This window comes from Pteronotus mesoamericanus, unplaced genomic scaffold (assembly GCF_021234165.1).
Source record: "Pteronotus mesoamericanus isolate MK-2021 breed Mesoamerican mustached bat unplaced genomic scaffold, CSHL_Meso_final scaffold_99, whole genome shotgun sequence".
Classification (NCBI taxonomy): Eukaryota; Metazoa; Chordata; class Mammalia; order Chiroptera; family Mormoopidae; genus Pteronotus; species Pteronotus mesoamericanus.
The window spans coordinates 4,711,496-4,725,277 of record NW_026555330.1 but is presented as its reverse complement, the minus strand read 5'-3'; the positions used below and the strand labels follow the sequence as shown (position 1 = coordinate 4,725,277).

Here is a 13,782-nt window from a genome sequence, read left to right as displayed (position 1 = left end):
ACCTTCAAATTAATCTCTTGTGTTTCTGCATAAACTTGAACAACTCTCATCATCTAAAAAGGACACCAGAGTCAAAAAAAAAAAGGGAAATTATAATCCTTTCTAAAGTTATAAAACTGCATAGGATTGGCGACAAAAGTCAGCCATACTGGGGAAACAGATTATAAATGCTATAACCAGATTATAAGTGCTTTCTAAAATTCTACAGAACATGGAACCACTTTCTTTACAAAGTTATATTACTAAAGCTACTGAGAAACCTTAATAATGCCTCAAATTCTGAATTACTAAGGTCAATCTGAATAAAAACTGGTCTGAATACATCGATCTATTTAAGAGAAATACATTTGTGAAATGAATAATGGAAGAAATGTTGCTTTTAAAAATCTGCCAACTTTCAACCAACCACTTAATGAGAACTCCATCTGTATGACAATTTGTTAATCATAAATTATTTAACTATTACTAAAGCAGATAAAATGGACCTTCTTTCTGGCAAACAGTAGCTATAGTTCATGAAAGTTTATTTATTTAAAATAATCTAGGTGGATTAGAAAACAAGACAAAACCTTGGGACTGTATTAAGTGTTAAGTTTTACTCTGTTCTCTGTGGCACATTGCTTTTAAGGTGACTAGACTTTTCACCTAATAAGAACTTAAAATTTTAAAAAGTCACCTAGATACTTCCAGAGGTAGCTGTGAGTACATTTTAATAATTCGATGATTTATTTTAGTAATAGTCATATGGCACCCAAATTTTATCAGCAATAAATATGAGATTTTAGTATTACTTTTAAAAGACTTTGTGAATTGTCATCCAATTTCATTTTATTCTCCTATAATGAAAATTTTCCTTAACAATAGGAGACTTGACTTTTTCCAAAGATTACCAAAATTATTTCATTTAAAGAGGTATATATCACATTTCTTTTCAAGGTATGGATACCAAATCCTTATCCTCAAAATGAACAAACAAACAAACAAACAAAAAAACACACACACACCAAGTTAATGAAGGTCACACATTGCTAAAATCCAAAAATTCAACATTATATACTCTGGGCAACTGTTTAAAATGAGCTACCAGAGATTAGTTTATGATTTTAAGGTTCTACTTTTATATCATTAATAATAAAATCAAAGGACACCGTTACAAATGTCTTTCCTAAAGGTACCCAAAATGTAGACTGTTTGTAATCATTTCCCACAAAATACACTTAACTACAGACTACTTTCTATACTTATCTCAATCCTCAACTTGTTTAGGAAGGGATATTCAATAATATTCCTAATTTATTATATTTAAGAATATACTTCAAATTATACACAATAACACTGTTCTTTGGAGCTGTGGATGAAAATTTTACTTTTGACAGAATTGAAGCAGAAAAAAATTTAAATCAAATCAGAAAAATCACTTGGTAGGAAAAGCAAAATCCAAACAAAACAATCAAACAAAAACTAATAATCCAAAACTCTATAGTTTGGAAGCTAACATACTTCATTAAACCTTTCACAGTTCTTGAAGATCAAACGGACGTCAGCCACAAAGTCATCTGGGACTTGGTAGTGTTGGGAATGTTTTTTTTGAAGCTTCTTTTTCACAGTGGATAAATCCATTGGTTTCTTTATAATTTTATAGTAGTTTGGTATCTAAAAAAAAAACAAAAACAAAAAAACAAATATGGCTAGATAAGGATTCTCCAAAACTGTCAAACTTTAATTTGAAAATGCATAGCATATTAATTTTAGGAAAAAAATGTGTTAATTATCGAACCAGCTCCTTGCAAATCTGGGGTACAGTGAATATACTTTAAATCTTTGGCCCCAATCATATCATGAATATCAAATCATGTTCAAAATGTGTGGCAGTGTCCATGTTAATGAAGGCCCCAAATTTATATCTTTAATAAGTAGATTTGGAAAGAAAGCAAAGAGCAAGGATAGCCAGTCCCTAATGTTAAGGACCCATCTGGGTCATCAGAACTTTATGATTCCTGAAGAGGTTATTTCCAAATAGGAGAGAAAAAATGATTACAGAATGTATTATTATTACAATGATTATCTTTTAGAGGGTATAACTTTATATCACACGTACTTTGGACATTGCAACAGAAGAAAAAAAACTGTAATAGCCACTCCCCAAATTTTTTTTACTAACCATTTAGTGATCATGCTAGAAATTTCTGGCCCTCACTCTTGGCCAAACATTTGTATCCTTGGAAAATAACTGAACATGGAGAAACTATTTAAATAGTGCATGAGAAATAATTATTTGAAAGAAATTTTCTACTATAAAGTCCCTGAACTTAAAGACAGATTTCCTAATATCAGCTGATTATTATTTGCACAAAACATCTTCCTTGTGTCTAGACCTTTTGTGCTTTACAATTCATTTCTGAGTCTACACAGTATACAAGTCTACTAGTCAATATTCTACAATCGGTCTGGTATTCAATAGTATCTTCATTCAGCAACTGATGGCTAACAAATAAATGCCATAACATATTCTCATCTCATTTATGATGCACTGAGCACCTCTTGTATTGCTTTTGTTATGGGACTTTAGAGCCTTTATTCCTAACAAAAGTCCCCTTTAAGTTAAATAAACTGCACTGACTTACAAAATTTTCCCAGTCTTTTCTTAATCTTGACTTCTCGTGAAAGAGGGCTTATGTAGGCAGAGCCAGTGTGAAATTCAATTTTACAGGTTTATTCACATTAATACTTGCACAAATTGTTTTCTCGCCAACCTACAAAGCCTGTATTATGCAACTAGAATGTTAGAAATAATTTAGTACAATACTCTCACTGTACAGTTTAAAAAGGCAAAAAAATTATGTAATTTTCCCAAAGTTATTAGGATGGCTAATGGCAGAACTAAGAGAAGAAGGTGTCTTCTGACTCCTAGGTTTAAGACTATTTCCATTATACCTGTATCCCTTACAGCCATATTCAAAGTAAAAGAGAACACGGAAATTCAATCTATTAAGTTTTCATCACAGTGACATCTAAAAACAAACCTCAGTTTTAACCAGGGAATCTCACATCTCACATCTATTTGGCCCTACTGAAATTTCTAATTAATAAAAAAACACTTAAAATGTGATGAGGTACTATGCTAAACATTTTATATCGCTTATCATGTACAATCCTCTAAAGACCCAATGAGGGAAGAAATAGTATTAGAAAAGAAAATTCGAGCCTTGGAGAGGTCAAGGAGATTATTCAAGAAGCCTGAGTTTTAACACAAGGAGTCTGACTTCTTCACCAGGGAGGTACTAAGGTAAACAACTTACCGAAGCAGGAACTGGCTCCTGGAATTCAATACTTAATTCATGACAATAGAGGTAAAGCAGAAGACGTTCACATTTCTGGCCCCAAAAAAGAAAAGAAAACTCCTAATAAGTTTTTTTTTGCCTAATAAGATATTCTTAAGAACTTTATCACTATAAAGTATTATCATTACAACCTGACGATAAGCCTCCTACATGCTAGCTCTTCAACTGAACATACACCCAAATAAAACTGCCTGGTTTCCCATTTAGTTTTGAAACTATCTTCTGTTCTACCTTTAATGAACTTATCTAAGACAGAAGGCCTTTGTCCTTATCTGCTATTAACTCAACTATTTATACACATGGAAAGAAGTGAGAAAAGCAACAAACAGCATTCTGTACAACAATGTATAAATTACCTGGAAATCTATAAATTATCACAGTTGCTATTCATTGTAATGCTCTTAGGCAGGCTGGACATATGTTGTTATCCCCTTTTTTAAAAGGATTCCACTCAGGGTCAAAATTAAATAAAAACTATCTGTGTAGCTCTTTCTCAATCTGATTCTAGAATTTTTTTTTACACAATCAGAAATAAATTGAAATGCATTTTATATTTACAGTTTTCATTTGCTTAAACTTCTTTTAATAGTAAGTTGTATACTCTAAACACATTGTGTGCAGGTTTAAAAAGAACGCTATGAACAGCACAGGAAATGGACTGCAAGGGCCCAGAGCAGAATCAGGAAGCCCCATGCAAAGACTATCACAGCTGTGCAGATGGCAGGTTGCGACGGCCATCTCAAGAGGTCAAGGTTAGGGAAAGTAAGAAAATAGTATTACAGGCATTCCTGGTTCTTCTATTTCTCACAGATTTATGATTTGAGCAACAGAGATAAATGATGGCAATATTTAATAATGTAAAATACTGGGGGAGAATTTGCATGTTTATTCCTATTATTTGCATGTTTAGTGCTTTTGCTTTTTGAAGATGATTTTTAAAAAATCAACATTTTGGTTGGGGCTCTCACTGGTGTGCTCAATTGGTTGGGTGTCATCCCACAAAGCAAAAGTTCACCGGTTCAATTCCTGGCAACTGGTCAATGTTTCTCACACTCATGTCTCTCTCCCTCCCTTACCCTACCCTCTCTGCAAAAAAAAGATTTTGGTTGGGACATGTTAAATGAGAGAAAGATGGATATAACAGTCTAGAGCTGAGGGCTAAAGATTTCAGAAGTCATCAATACACCATTAGATAGGGAGCTTAAGAAATGAAAATGTGTCAGGTTACATGTATATTACACTTTAAAAAACTGTATAGCAAGACAACTACAGAATCCCTATACATCAATTTATTTGACACTTACCCTTTGGTCCACAGGACTTAATCCCTGTGCAGTTTTCCCCTTCTTACTATGTTGCAAATTGTCACAATCATATTCAACCTCTGGCTTCCCAATATCTCTGCAAAACGTGCATATCCAGTCCCCACTAAAGAGAAAAAACAAGCAATCAGTTCAAATATTTATAACAAAACTCACTCTAGAGAAGTTAATTCCCTAGAGGTTAAGACTAATTTGTTTTCTTCTTTCTTTTCTACTTATTTGGGGGGGAGGGGCGCGGTATTCTAATTTTGTCAAATCTCATAAAATGAGGTTGTATGATGAAAACTTTTCCCAGTCATTCTTCAATTGATTACCTTTTGGAAAGCAATATGAAACTGGTATCTTGGCATTCAAAAGGTTTTTTTCCATAGTACAAAGTTGATGATCAGTACTTGCAGCATAAGATCAATTCTCAGACCCCAGTAACTATAATGACCCCATATTCACAAACAAGAAAAGAATACAGGATGTGGAATTCCTCAGGTATTCTGTTCTGTATTAAATACATGCAAAATAAAACATTGTTTTCTCATGGCCAGTCAAAAGCCTAGATATCTCTCTCTCTCCCCCCTCCTCTATACAAGTACAAGCACATGCACATATACCCCTAATCTTTCTAAATCTGCTGTCTATAGATTGTTTACATCAGGATTTCTATCAAACCATAAACTCCAGCGAGTCATTCATATTCATTCTTCCCCCTGCCCTAACCATATATAAATTCATTCTAAGACTAGAGACTCTACTAATATGTGCCAACAGTTGTGATTCCTTCCAAAGCATCTGCCTTTGAGAGAAAGCATTTGGTGGCAGAACTCTAACATTCCAGCAGATGTTACTATTCAAAGAAAAAAAAAATATGAAAAGCCTTAATTTCAAGACCAAAATGCCAATGCTTTTCTTTTCTAAAATGGTAAAGAAAAAGAAGGCCATTATTGCATCTCTGGCAAATGATTATGCCTCCTAAGATTTAGGTAAGAATTACAATTCTTCAGAAAAATATTCTAGTACTACTTCTGTTATCTACCACTTTTTTAAGCCACAAGATTGAATTTTTCAAAACGGGTAATATAACTCCACTAAAATTACTGTTTCTCAGAAATCTAAGCGGAGCTCTGGCCAGTGTGGCTTAGTTGGTTGGAGTATCATCTCATAAACTGAAAGGTCATGGGTTCAATTCCCAGCAAGGGCACATGCCTAGGTTGTGGGTTTCATCCTGGGTCGGGGCACATACTAGAGCCAACCGATTAATGTGTCACTCACATCAATGTTTCTCTCCCTCTCTTTCTCCCTTCCTTCCCTCCTCTCTTAAATCAGTAAGCATGTTCTTGAGTGAGAAAGAAGGGGAGGGGAGAAGAAAAAATAAAAGAAATCTAATCATCTACAGACAGAAAAGAAGCTGGGTTTTCCCAAGAATACCGGTTTACTTTCACTTGAAAAGAAACCTAGGGTAAGGGCTGAGGAAGGGGAAAGGCTGAAAGAAGTATGACTCCACTATTTTGTGGTCTCTGAAATCAACTGAAGATAAAATTGTGTGAACATAAAATGTTAAATGGAAGGAAGAAAAGAGCTCTCCTAAAACAAACTCTACCACTTGCAGGTGTAGACAATAATCCCCCAAAATTTGTGAACTGCCCAAAGGAATTAGGTTAGTTCACTACAGTTACCACTAGACTACAGGTTCTGTAGCCCCAGCCCAACACATCTGTTCCATTGCATTAGCTAGCATCTCAGTTTGCCATGGGGTCAGTCTGAGGACAATGCTCTTTCTTTCTTTATTATTATCCTCCAAATTATTCACTTTTAAATGAGTAATTCAGTAACTGTCCATTCCAAAGCTGATAACTGAAAGATATTCCAACCAGATCAAAGGAAAGGTGTGAGAAATTCGCACACAGTGCATCAGGCAGGCACTACCAATTAACTGCTTCCAGTGGCCAAGAGGAAGTTATTGCTAAAAAACCTCAAGACACTTAAGGTGTTTTTTCTTTAAAATGCCTTCTGAGAGCTTTCAAACATTACAAAAGTAAGTTTGGGTAAGATCCAACAGTTTCCATGAAACTAATATTCATAAATAAAATCGTAATTGTAGACCATATGAAAATTAATGACAATAGATTTTTAAAAATTCAGCTTCAAGAGGAAATCTACTTTCTCCCACACCCCACACTCTTGCCCCTCATAATTTAGAATTTTATCTAATTTGTTTATATTAAGTATAAACTGAAGGACAAGAAATGATTTTTTATCACTGATGCTCCATTTAGATCATGGACATTTTATCATTCAGCTATTAGCTTCTCTAGAAGGTAACACCAAAGGAATAATAAAAAGGCCCGCATTTTACAGAAATACTATGTATGCATTGGTTTAGAAGGCCATTGGCCCTGAATAACTTTTTTTTTAGCATATGAAGATAGACAACAAAAAAATCAATTCTTTCACTGATACCTTGGAAAGCTAAGAAGTGTTGGAACATGACAAGTTAGATGAAAGACCTTTGGACATTTTTCACAGCACAAGAGATCCCCTCCATTTTGGCAGACAGCACACCAGTCTTCATTGGGGTCGTCATCTTTGCTGTTACCGTCTCCTCCCATTCTCGCCGACCTATGCATGAGGCTTCGAATTGAGGACTTTCCATTAACAAGGCTGCTGAGTCCTGACTGTTTGCAGCTCTCATTCGTATCTGTAGGCTCAGTTTTCACATGGTTTTCCAGGCCTGGTAATGCATCCAACTCACTTTCTAGGTGCAGGTTGGTTGAGAGAGGTGGTGTCAAACTACTCTCAGGACTGCTCAGCTAAAACAGAACGAGGACAAATTCTTGAAGAATCATTTAATCATTATTGTTTGCAGTATGTGTGTATTTAATACTTACGTCAACATACATACAGATATACTAACTTAAAATTATTTTGGAAATTGCACTAGTTACATAAAGGAATGAAATTAACCCCCAAATTATTTAGGCACATTAATTTATGATTTTAGGGAACAATCTCTGTAATACTGGTTCACTCAGATAGTAAGGAAAGTAATTTCACAGTTAAGCACACTGATTTGGAAGTAAGCATAGGGTTATGCTTTTCCCACACAGTTGACTTTGGTATGTTATTTTTTTTACACAAGAAGCTGCTGCATAGCTTTTGAGAAGCACTATGAAATAGTCTTCTGCTCACTTATCATTCTACAAATGTAGGAAGATTGTAACAATGTAAAAAAAAATCTTTTACCCTGTTTTGGGGGTACTTTCCAAACTAAGTTCTGGATGAAGAGGTGATACTGCTCCAACCAAGGCTAAATATGTGGCTGTCTAAATCTATATATACTGCTTTCAATATATAGGAGCTCGAGCTGAGATTTCCATGTGCCAACCACACAGAAAATGAGGCTTAAGTCTGGGCATAGAGAAAAACCAAGATTGAAATATCAAAACAAAGATGTCCTTGGGCCTTCTTTCGTACTATCTTATAAATTCTGTAGTGTTTCACCTGGGAACTCTAAAATGGTTAATAATTCATAAGCCAAAGGCAATCTTCCCATCACAAAACTCTCTGATTGTTAAACTTCTTTCATGTCAGCAGCCTTAATTCTGAACTTACATGCTGTGGAAAATAGCAAAGGACCATTTGTGGCCTAAGACTCAATGGGACTACTAAAATGATTAATAAATTCAGAGTAAGACAGGACCTGATTTAGAATCATGGCAAAAATACTGACCAATTACAAACTAAAAGACAATTTGAAATAAGTCCTTAATTCGTGCAGACTTTTCTGATTAGGAAGAGATATTTGGCCTGAACTTAGGCATAAACATTCAAACATACATAAACGTTGACAGACGCACTGTTCCGTCTAACACACGCAGACGGAGACTCCCTGGCAGGCGCGGGGGACTTTACCATGCAGGCGCTCCTCCTGCCATCCTCTGTCTTCTCTTGTTTCACAGCTCCTGAGAAGCTACATATTTCATCTTCAGTCCCAGGTTCTTGCTTGACCTTCACTTGATCAGACTTGAAACTAAGACTTGTCTTCTCAGCAGTTCTTCCTGATGACCCACAGCTAATAAAAAAACAACAAAGGCCACATATGTTTGACTGTGTGGTATATAAAAGTAATGATCATTAATGTGAAAACAATGTATTAACTTTAAGATCATAAGGACACGTCATAATGTTGTTGAGAGGACTGTGGTATAAACTTAGCTTCCAATTCTTAAAAATGTAGATCAAACTTTCAGAAGGCCTTACAAACACCACGTTATGATCTGAGGCACTTACACTAAATCATGTAGGAAGTCTAGTCAACAATAGTTTCCCCAGGCTAATAGCATAGAATGTTGGTGATTGCTTCTCTCTATAAAAGTAGTTTCAATTCTTCTCTACCCCCAAATATCTGAAGAACATAACATCAACAGTAGTTCATGGAGCCTCCTCAAAGGAACTGCCACTTTAATGTTTGAGGGCAGGGGATTGGGGAAAGAGGAAAACAAATAATAAAGACTCCAGAAAGTCCTTATTTGAAATCAATGTAATGATACATGACTAATCAGTTCCATCAAGACCATGAGGCAAAACCACTGGCAAGACAAAGTGATTAACTGATAAGACTGTATTCCTTCTAATAATGAACTTTTTTTCCACTCAATTCATACTTTTCTTCTAAAACTACTGATCATTAACTTAAAAGTCAAGCAAGTGTTTAAAAGGACCAGTCTTCAAAAATGCAGGTACACATATACATACAAAAAATTCATAGAGCCTAAATCTTTCCTGCATTATAATAAATTATTTATACTAAAGAGTAAAAACCAGTCGACATTATTATATTATCTTAAACATACTCTTAGTACTGTCCACCAAAAAGGCAGAAGAAACTGAACAATTCAGTAATAATGAATACCCCTAGGACCTAGAAGATTGTCTCTAAGCACCATTTCCTCACTAACATGACCAGATTTCTCAGAGAAATAGCTGATTCCAGGTCTGAGGCAGGAAATTTTCAAAATGAACCTGGAACATCATTTCATATGAAAAAACAAGGAAGCTTTCAGAGACTTCTGGGGTTATAACAAAACAACTAAAGGGGCCAACTTTAAAAAGCTCTGACAAGCCAAAAATAGAAAACTTTAAGCATCTATAAAAATAACATCTATAATGATTTAGGACATATAAAGTATGTTTAAATATGAGTTGATAAATTTAAAAATAATTAAACTCATTGACCACTGTGGGAGGGTGCTGGGAAATCAACTCATTATAAAAACAGGTAAATAAAGAGAAAGAATTGACTCATTCAGCCTTTCCTATAACCGAAGAGACGACGGCAAAGTTTCTCTTTACAGAAATAGTTTAAAATAATAAACAAAGAAGAAATAATACAATAATCTAAAACACATCATTTTTCAACTAGTTAAAAGAGACAATGAATATTAATGGCTGTTATCACAAAACAAACAAAAACGAACCAGACATTATGTGCACCTTGCGGGAGTACACACCACCACCAATGAAGTATTCTCTCCTACCCTTTCCCCCAAATCAAACTAAATCTAATCAAACCTTCTGATCTAAATAATAATATAGAGAAAAAAAACAGCGGGCAGTGTGTTCAAACAGCAAAGTGGGGGAAACACTAAGAAGAACAGTACACCTCAAAGAACACTGATTCTAACTTCAACATATCTGTTGGTGGCAATGTAGAGCTTATTTGAATCTGAGTCAAAGAAATCTTTTTTTTAAAGGCATTTATAGGAAAAATTGGGAAATCTGAACATTAACTGGATCTCTAATGATATTAAAGAACTATCTGTTAAATTTTTTCTAGGTGTGATAATAGTTCTGTAGCTATACATTTTTAAAATCCTTGTATCTTAAGTGATATATTCTGAGGTAGTCACAAGTAAAATAAGATGTCTGAGATTTGTTTCAAAATAATCCAGACCGAGAGAGAATGAGTGTCAGAGTGTAGAAGAGTAAAAGTGGCCATAATCGTTGAATTAAGACTGGTAATTATTGAAGCTGGGTGGTAAGTATGTAAGAGTTCACTGTGATAGTCTGCTTTTTTAAAAATGCATTTGAAATATCTTAATAAAAAAGAAAAAATATAGCTACTGGTAATGTAATACTCACCTGCCTCGACTGCCAGTACTAGAGGTACTAGGGGGTCTCACAGGTGTGTGTGAATTGGATAAACCTGCAAATAACAAGTTAAAATGAATATCAATGCAGATAAGAATAATCAGAATTCTACCTACTAATTACAGAATTAAAGATAATCATAATACAATTTATTAGTTCTTACAAATCAGACACAGACTTGACTTCAGAGCCAGGTGCGGTATCTGGAACGGCTAGCAGCCCTCAACCAGCCCCTCTCAGCTGAGCACCTTCTCAGAATTCTCACAGCAGCACTACCCGGTCAATGAAAACTACGCCGATATAAGGGGAAGGTATCTGCTGTCTTGCCCCAAGACATCTGGTAAATATACTCCTTAGATTCCTATTATTTATTCTTTATTTTAGAAGCCCTAGAATAATTTAAATTAAACCTCAAAAATTACATGATTCAAAAAAAATGTATTAATGGTGCATCTCATGCAAAACCCTAATTGAAATTTGAACTATTCTTACTCTAAAAATAATGAGGTGGTCTGTTTTAGTAAGAAAAAAGTAACAGCGAACTTTCACCAGAAAAATATATTCTGTGACTACTCGGCACCATCAATTTGTAGGATGTTGCTTCAGTCATTCACTCACGGCAAGAAGGTCAATAAAACCACCAGGATTTTGGAAGAGAGCTGTATTTCATGGAGTTGATTAGTCATATTTCAACAGTTTCCAATATATTTGTTTTTGTTTTAGAATTACAATTTGAAAATTCACTTGCCTTTCCGTAACTTTTTAAAACAATTTTTTCACTTTTCATTATTTTACAAAGTGTTTTAAACTTGGGTTGAAACCAAAGAACTCTTCAACTGATGATCTATATCACGAAACATAAGACATGGGAAGTAAATGCCTCCATGAATCAGAAAGGAACATTAATAAAGCTGGGGGTGGGGGGAGCAGTACGCTGGAGCCCTGAGCTACAGATAAACTACAAATAGAAATCCATATCCCTTCAAGTTAGCTAAAGACTGCCAACAGTATTTGAAGGAAAAATAATTAGAAAGAGCAATCGGGGAAAAAATACGGTATAAGACTGTTAATTTTGTATGTCGACCTGGCTAGAATATAGTACCCAGTTGTTTGGCCAAAAACCAGTCTAAACATTGTTAGGAGGGTATTTTTAAGATGTGATTAACACCTAAATTAGTAGATTTTGAGTAAAAATGATCAACATCCTAAATGAGCATGGGCCTCATCAAATTCGTTGAAGACTTTAACAGAAAAAGACTGAGATCACTAGAGGAACAAAGAATTGTGCCCCTAGACTCAAGACTGCAACATCAACTCTTCTCTGGGTCTCCAGCCTGGCAGCCTGCTCTGCAGACTTTGGGCTTGCCAGCCCTAACAATCACATGAGCTTATTCCTTAAACTCTCTCCCTCTCTCTCCCTACACATACACACATGCACATTTCCTACTGATTCTCTTTTTCTGAAGAACCCTAACTAATACATACACTGAGAGATACTTTTTGGAAAAGAAGTGAGGCAGTACCTCCGCTGGTTTTACCTGATGATCCTGGAGATAGGGCAGAGGGGCCTGGAGAGGGATTCATGGTGCTTGTAGGCTGTGGGGGTAGGTGACTGCCTGAGATGTATCTACTTAGTAGATTATCTAAACTACTTGAACCAGCATCTTCCAACTAAAGAAAAAAAAAAGATAAATTTGCTTTGATTAAACAGAGACGTTATTATTTTTATTAGGATAATCACTTATGCTCAGTTTCCTAATAAACAGATTATCCTGCATCTAAATTGGTTTAACTGTTGCTTCCATAGGCGCCCGGAGGGACCCCACAGTGTAAGTTTCTATGAACAAAGCTGTAACAACAGTATTCAACAAATGCCCAGCAGATCAGGACAAACCCAATAATCCACTAAATTCTTTATGTTCTATTATGAAAACAGCGCTAACACACTCTGACATGTTTGCCTTTTCTCAAAGGTGATGCAAGACCCTGTTTTTCCTCCATCCTTGTCCCATCTTCCTCCCTTTATTTCGACATCCAAAGATCTCCTGGAATCATTCACCTCAACAGAAATTTATCGTCAATACCTAACTTTAGAGCTTTGAGTTGTGGTTATACTCAAGAGAAAGCCCTTAGCTTGAGCTATAAGGTCCCTTATTACACAGAAAGGTGTAGTCAGCAGGCTGTGGGCTAAGGCCAAGAGGACCTGGCACTGAGATTTTAACCTGCTTTCTAACTGAACACCAGTTTCCTATCTTTGAAACATTCCCCTACCCTGAGAACTGTGATGAGGATGAGAAAATATTTATGTAAGAAACAATAAGTAGATACTATTTAATTATAAAAATCACCTTAAGTATAAATTTATACTCTTCCATATAAGAAATGGTCAAATTATTCTTAAATAACTGTTAACCTCCTTGCTTACTGATGGGACTGCATCCACACTTGTCCCTTTTAATCTTCTCTCCCACTGGAGGCAATATCACTTTTTGAAAACTCAACACATACATTTACTACTTGCTCTCCTTCCCTCCCAAAATACATCGTGATTTTCCTGACTATAACACAGGAAAACATGGCATCAAAGCAGAAACTTTGGAAAAAACTATAAATATATACACCAACGTAGAACTGAACTGACAGAAACATGAACAGAATAAAGAGGCTCAAAACATATTACAGGCAAGGGAGGGCTCTCCTAAAAAGTAAATAGGTTCAATATCCTTTTATAATAAAATTTATCAACAAAGTGGGTGCAGAGGGAACATACTGCAACATAACAAAGGCCACAAATTACAAGTCCATGGCTAACATCATACTTAACAGTGAAAAGCTGAAAGCTCTTCCTTTAAGATCTGGAAAAAAAGACAAGGATGTCCACTCTTGCCACTTTTATTCAACATAGTGTTGGAAGTCCTAGCCATAGCAATTAGGAAAGAGAAATAAAAGGCATCTAACTTGGAAAGGAAGAAATAAAA

The 13,782-nt window shown here is 35.3% G+C and overlaps 1 protein-coding gene across 2 annotated transcripts in view; it reads right to left on the bottom strand.

The window, feature by feature from the left end:
• The window catches only part of TRIM33 (tripartite motif containing 33), a 111,218-nt gene that overhangs the window by 5,076 nt on the left and 92,360 nt on the right, over positions 1-13,782 (bottom strand). The window contains exons 12-19 of one of the 2 annotated variants that reach the window (XM_054564897.1): positions 12,343-12,475; positions 10,796-10,859; positions 8,567-8,726; positions 7,115-7,464; positions 4,646-4,769; positions 3,300-3,374; positions 1,501-1,653; positions 3-53 (exon numbers count right to left, since the gene is read on the bottom strand). In XM_054564897.1, coding sequence (XP_054420872.1) covers positions 3-53; positions 1,501-1,653; positions 3,300-3,374; positions 4,646-4,769; positions 7,115-7,464; positions 8,567-8,726; positions 10,796-10,859; positions 12,343-12,475 — 1,110 coding nt within the window. The remainder of the gene's footprint in view (positions 1-2; positions 54-1,500; positions 1,654-3,299; positions 3,375-4,645; positions 4,770-7,114; positions 7,465-8,566; positions 8,727-10,795; positions 10,860-12,342; positions 12,476-13,782) is intronic. The other variant, XM_054564898.1, reaches the window with a different exon arrangement.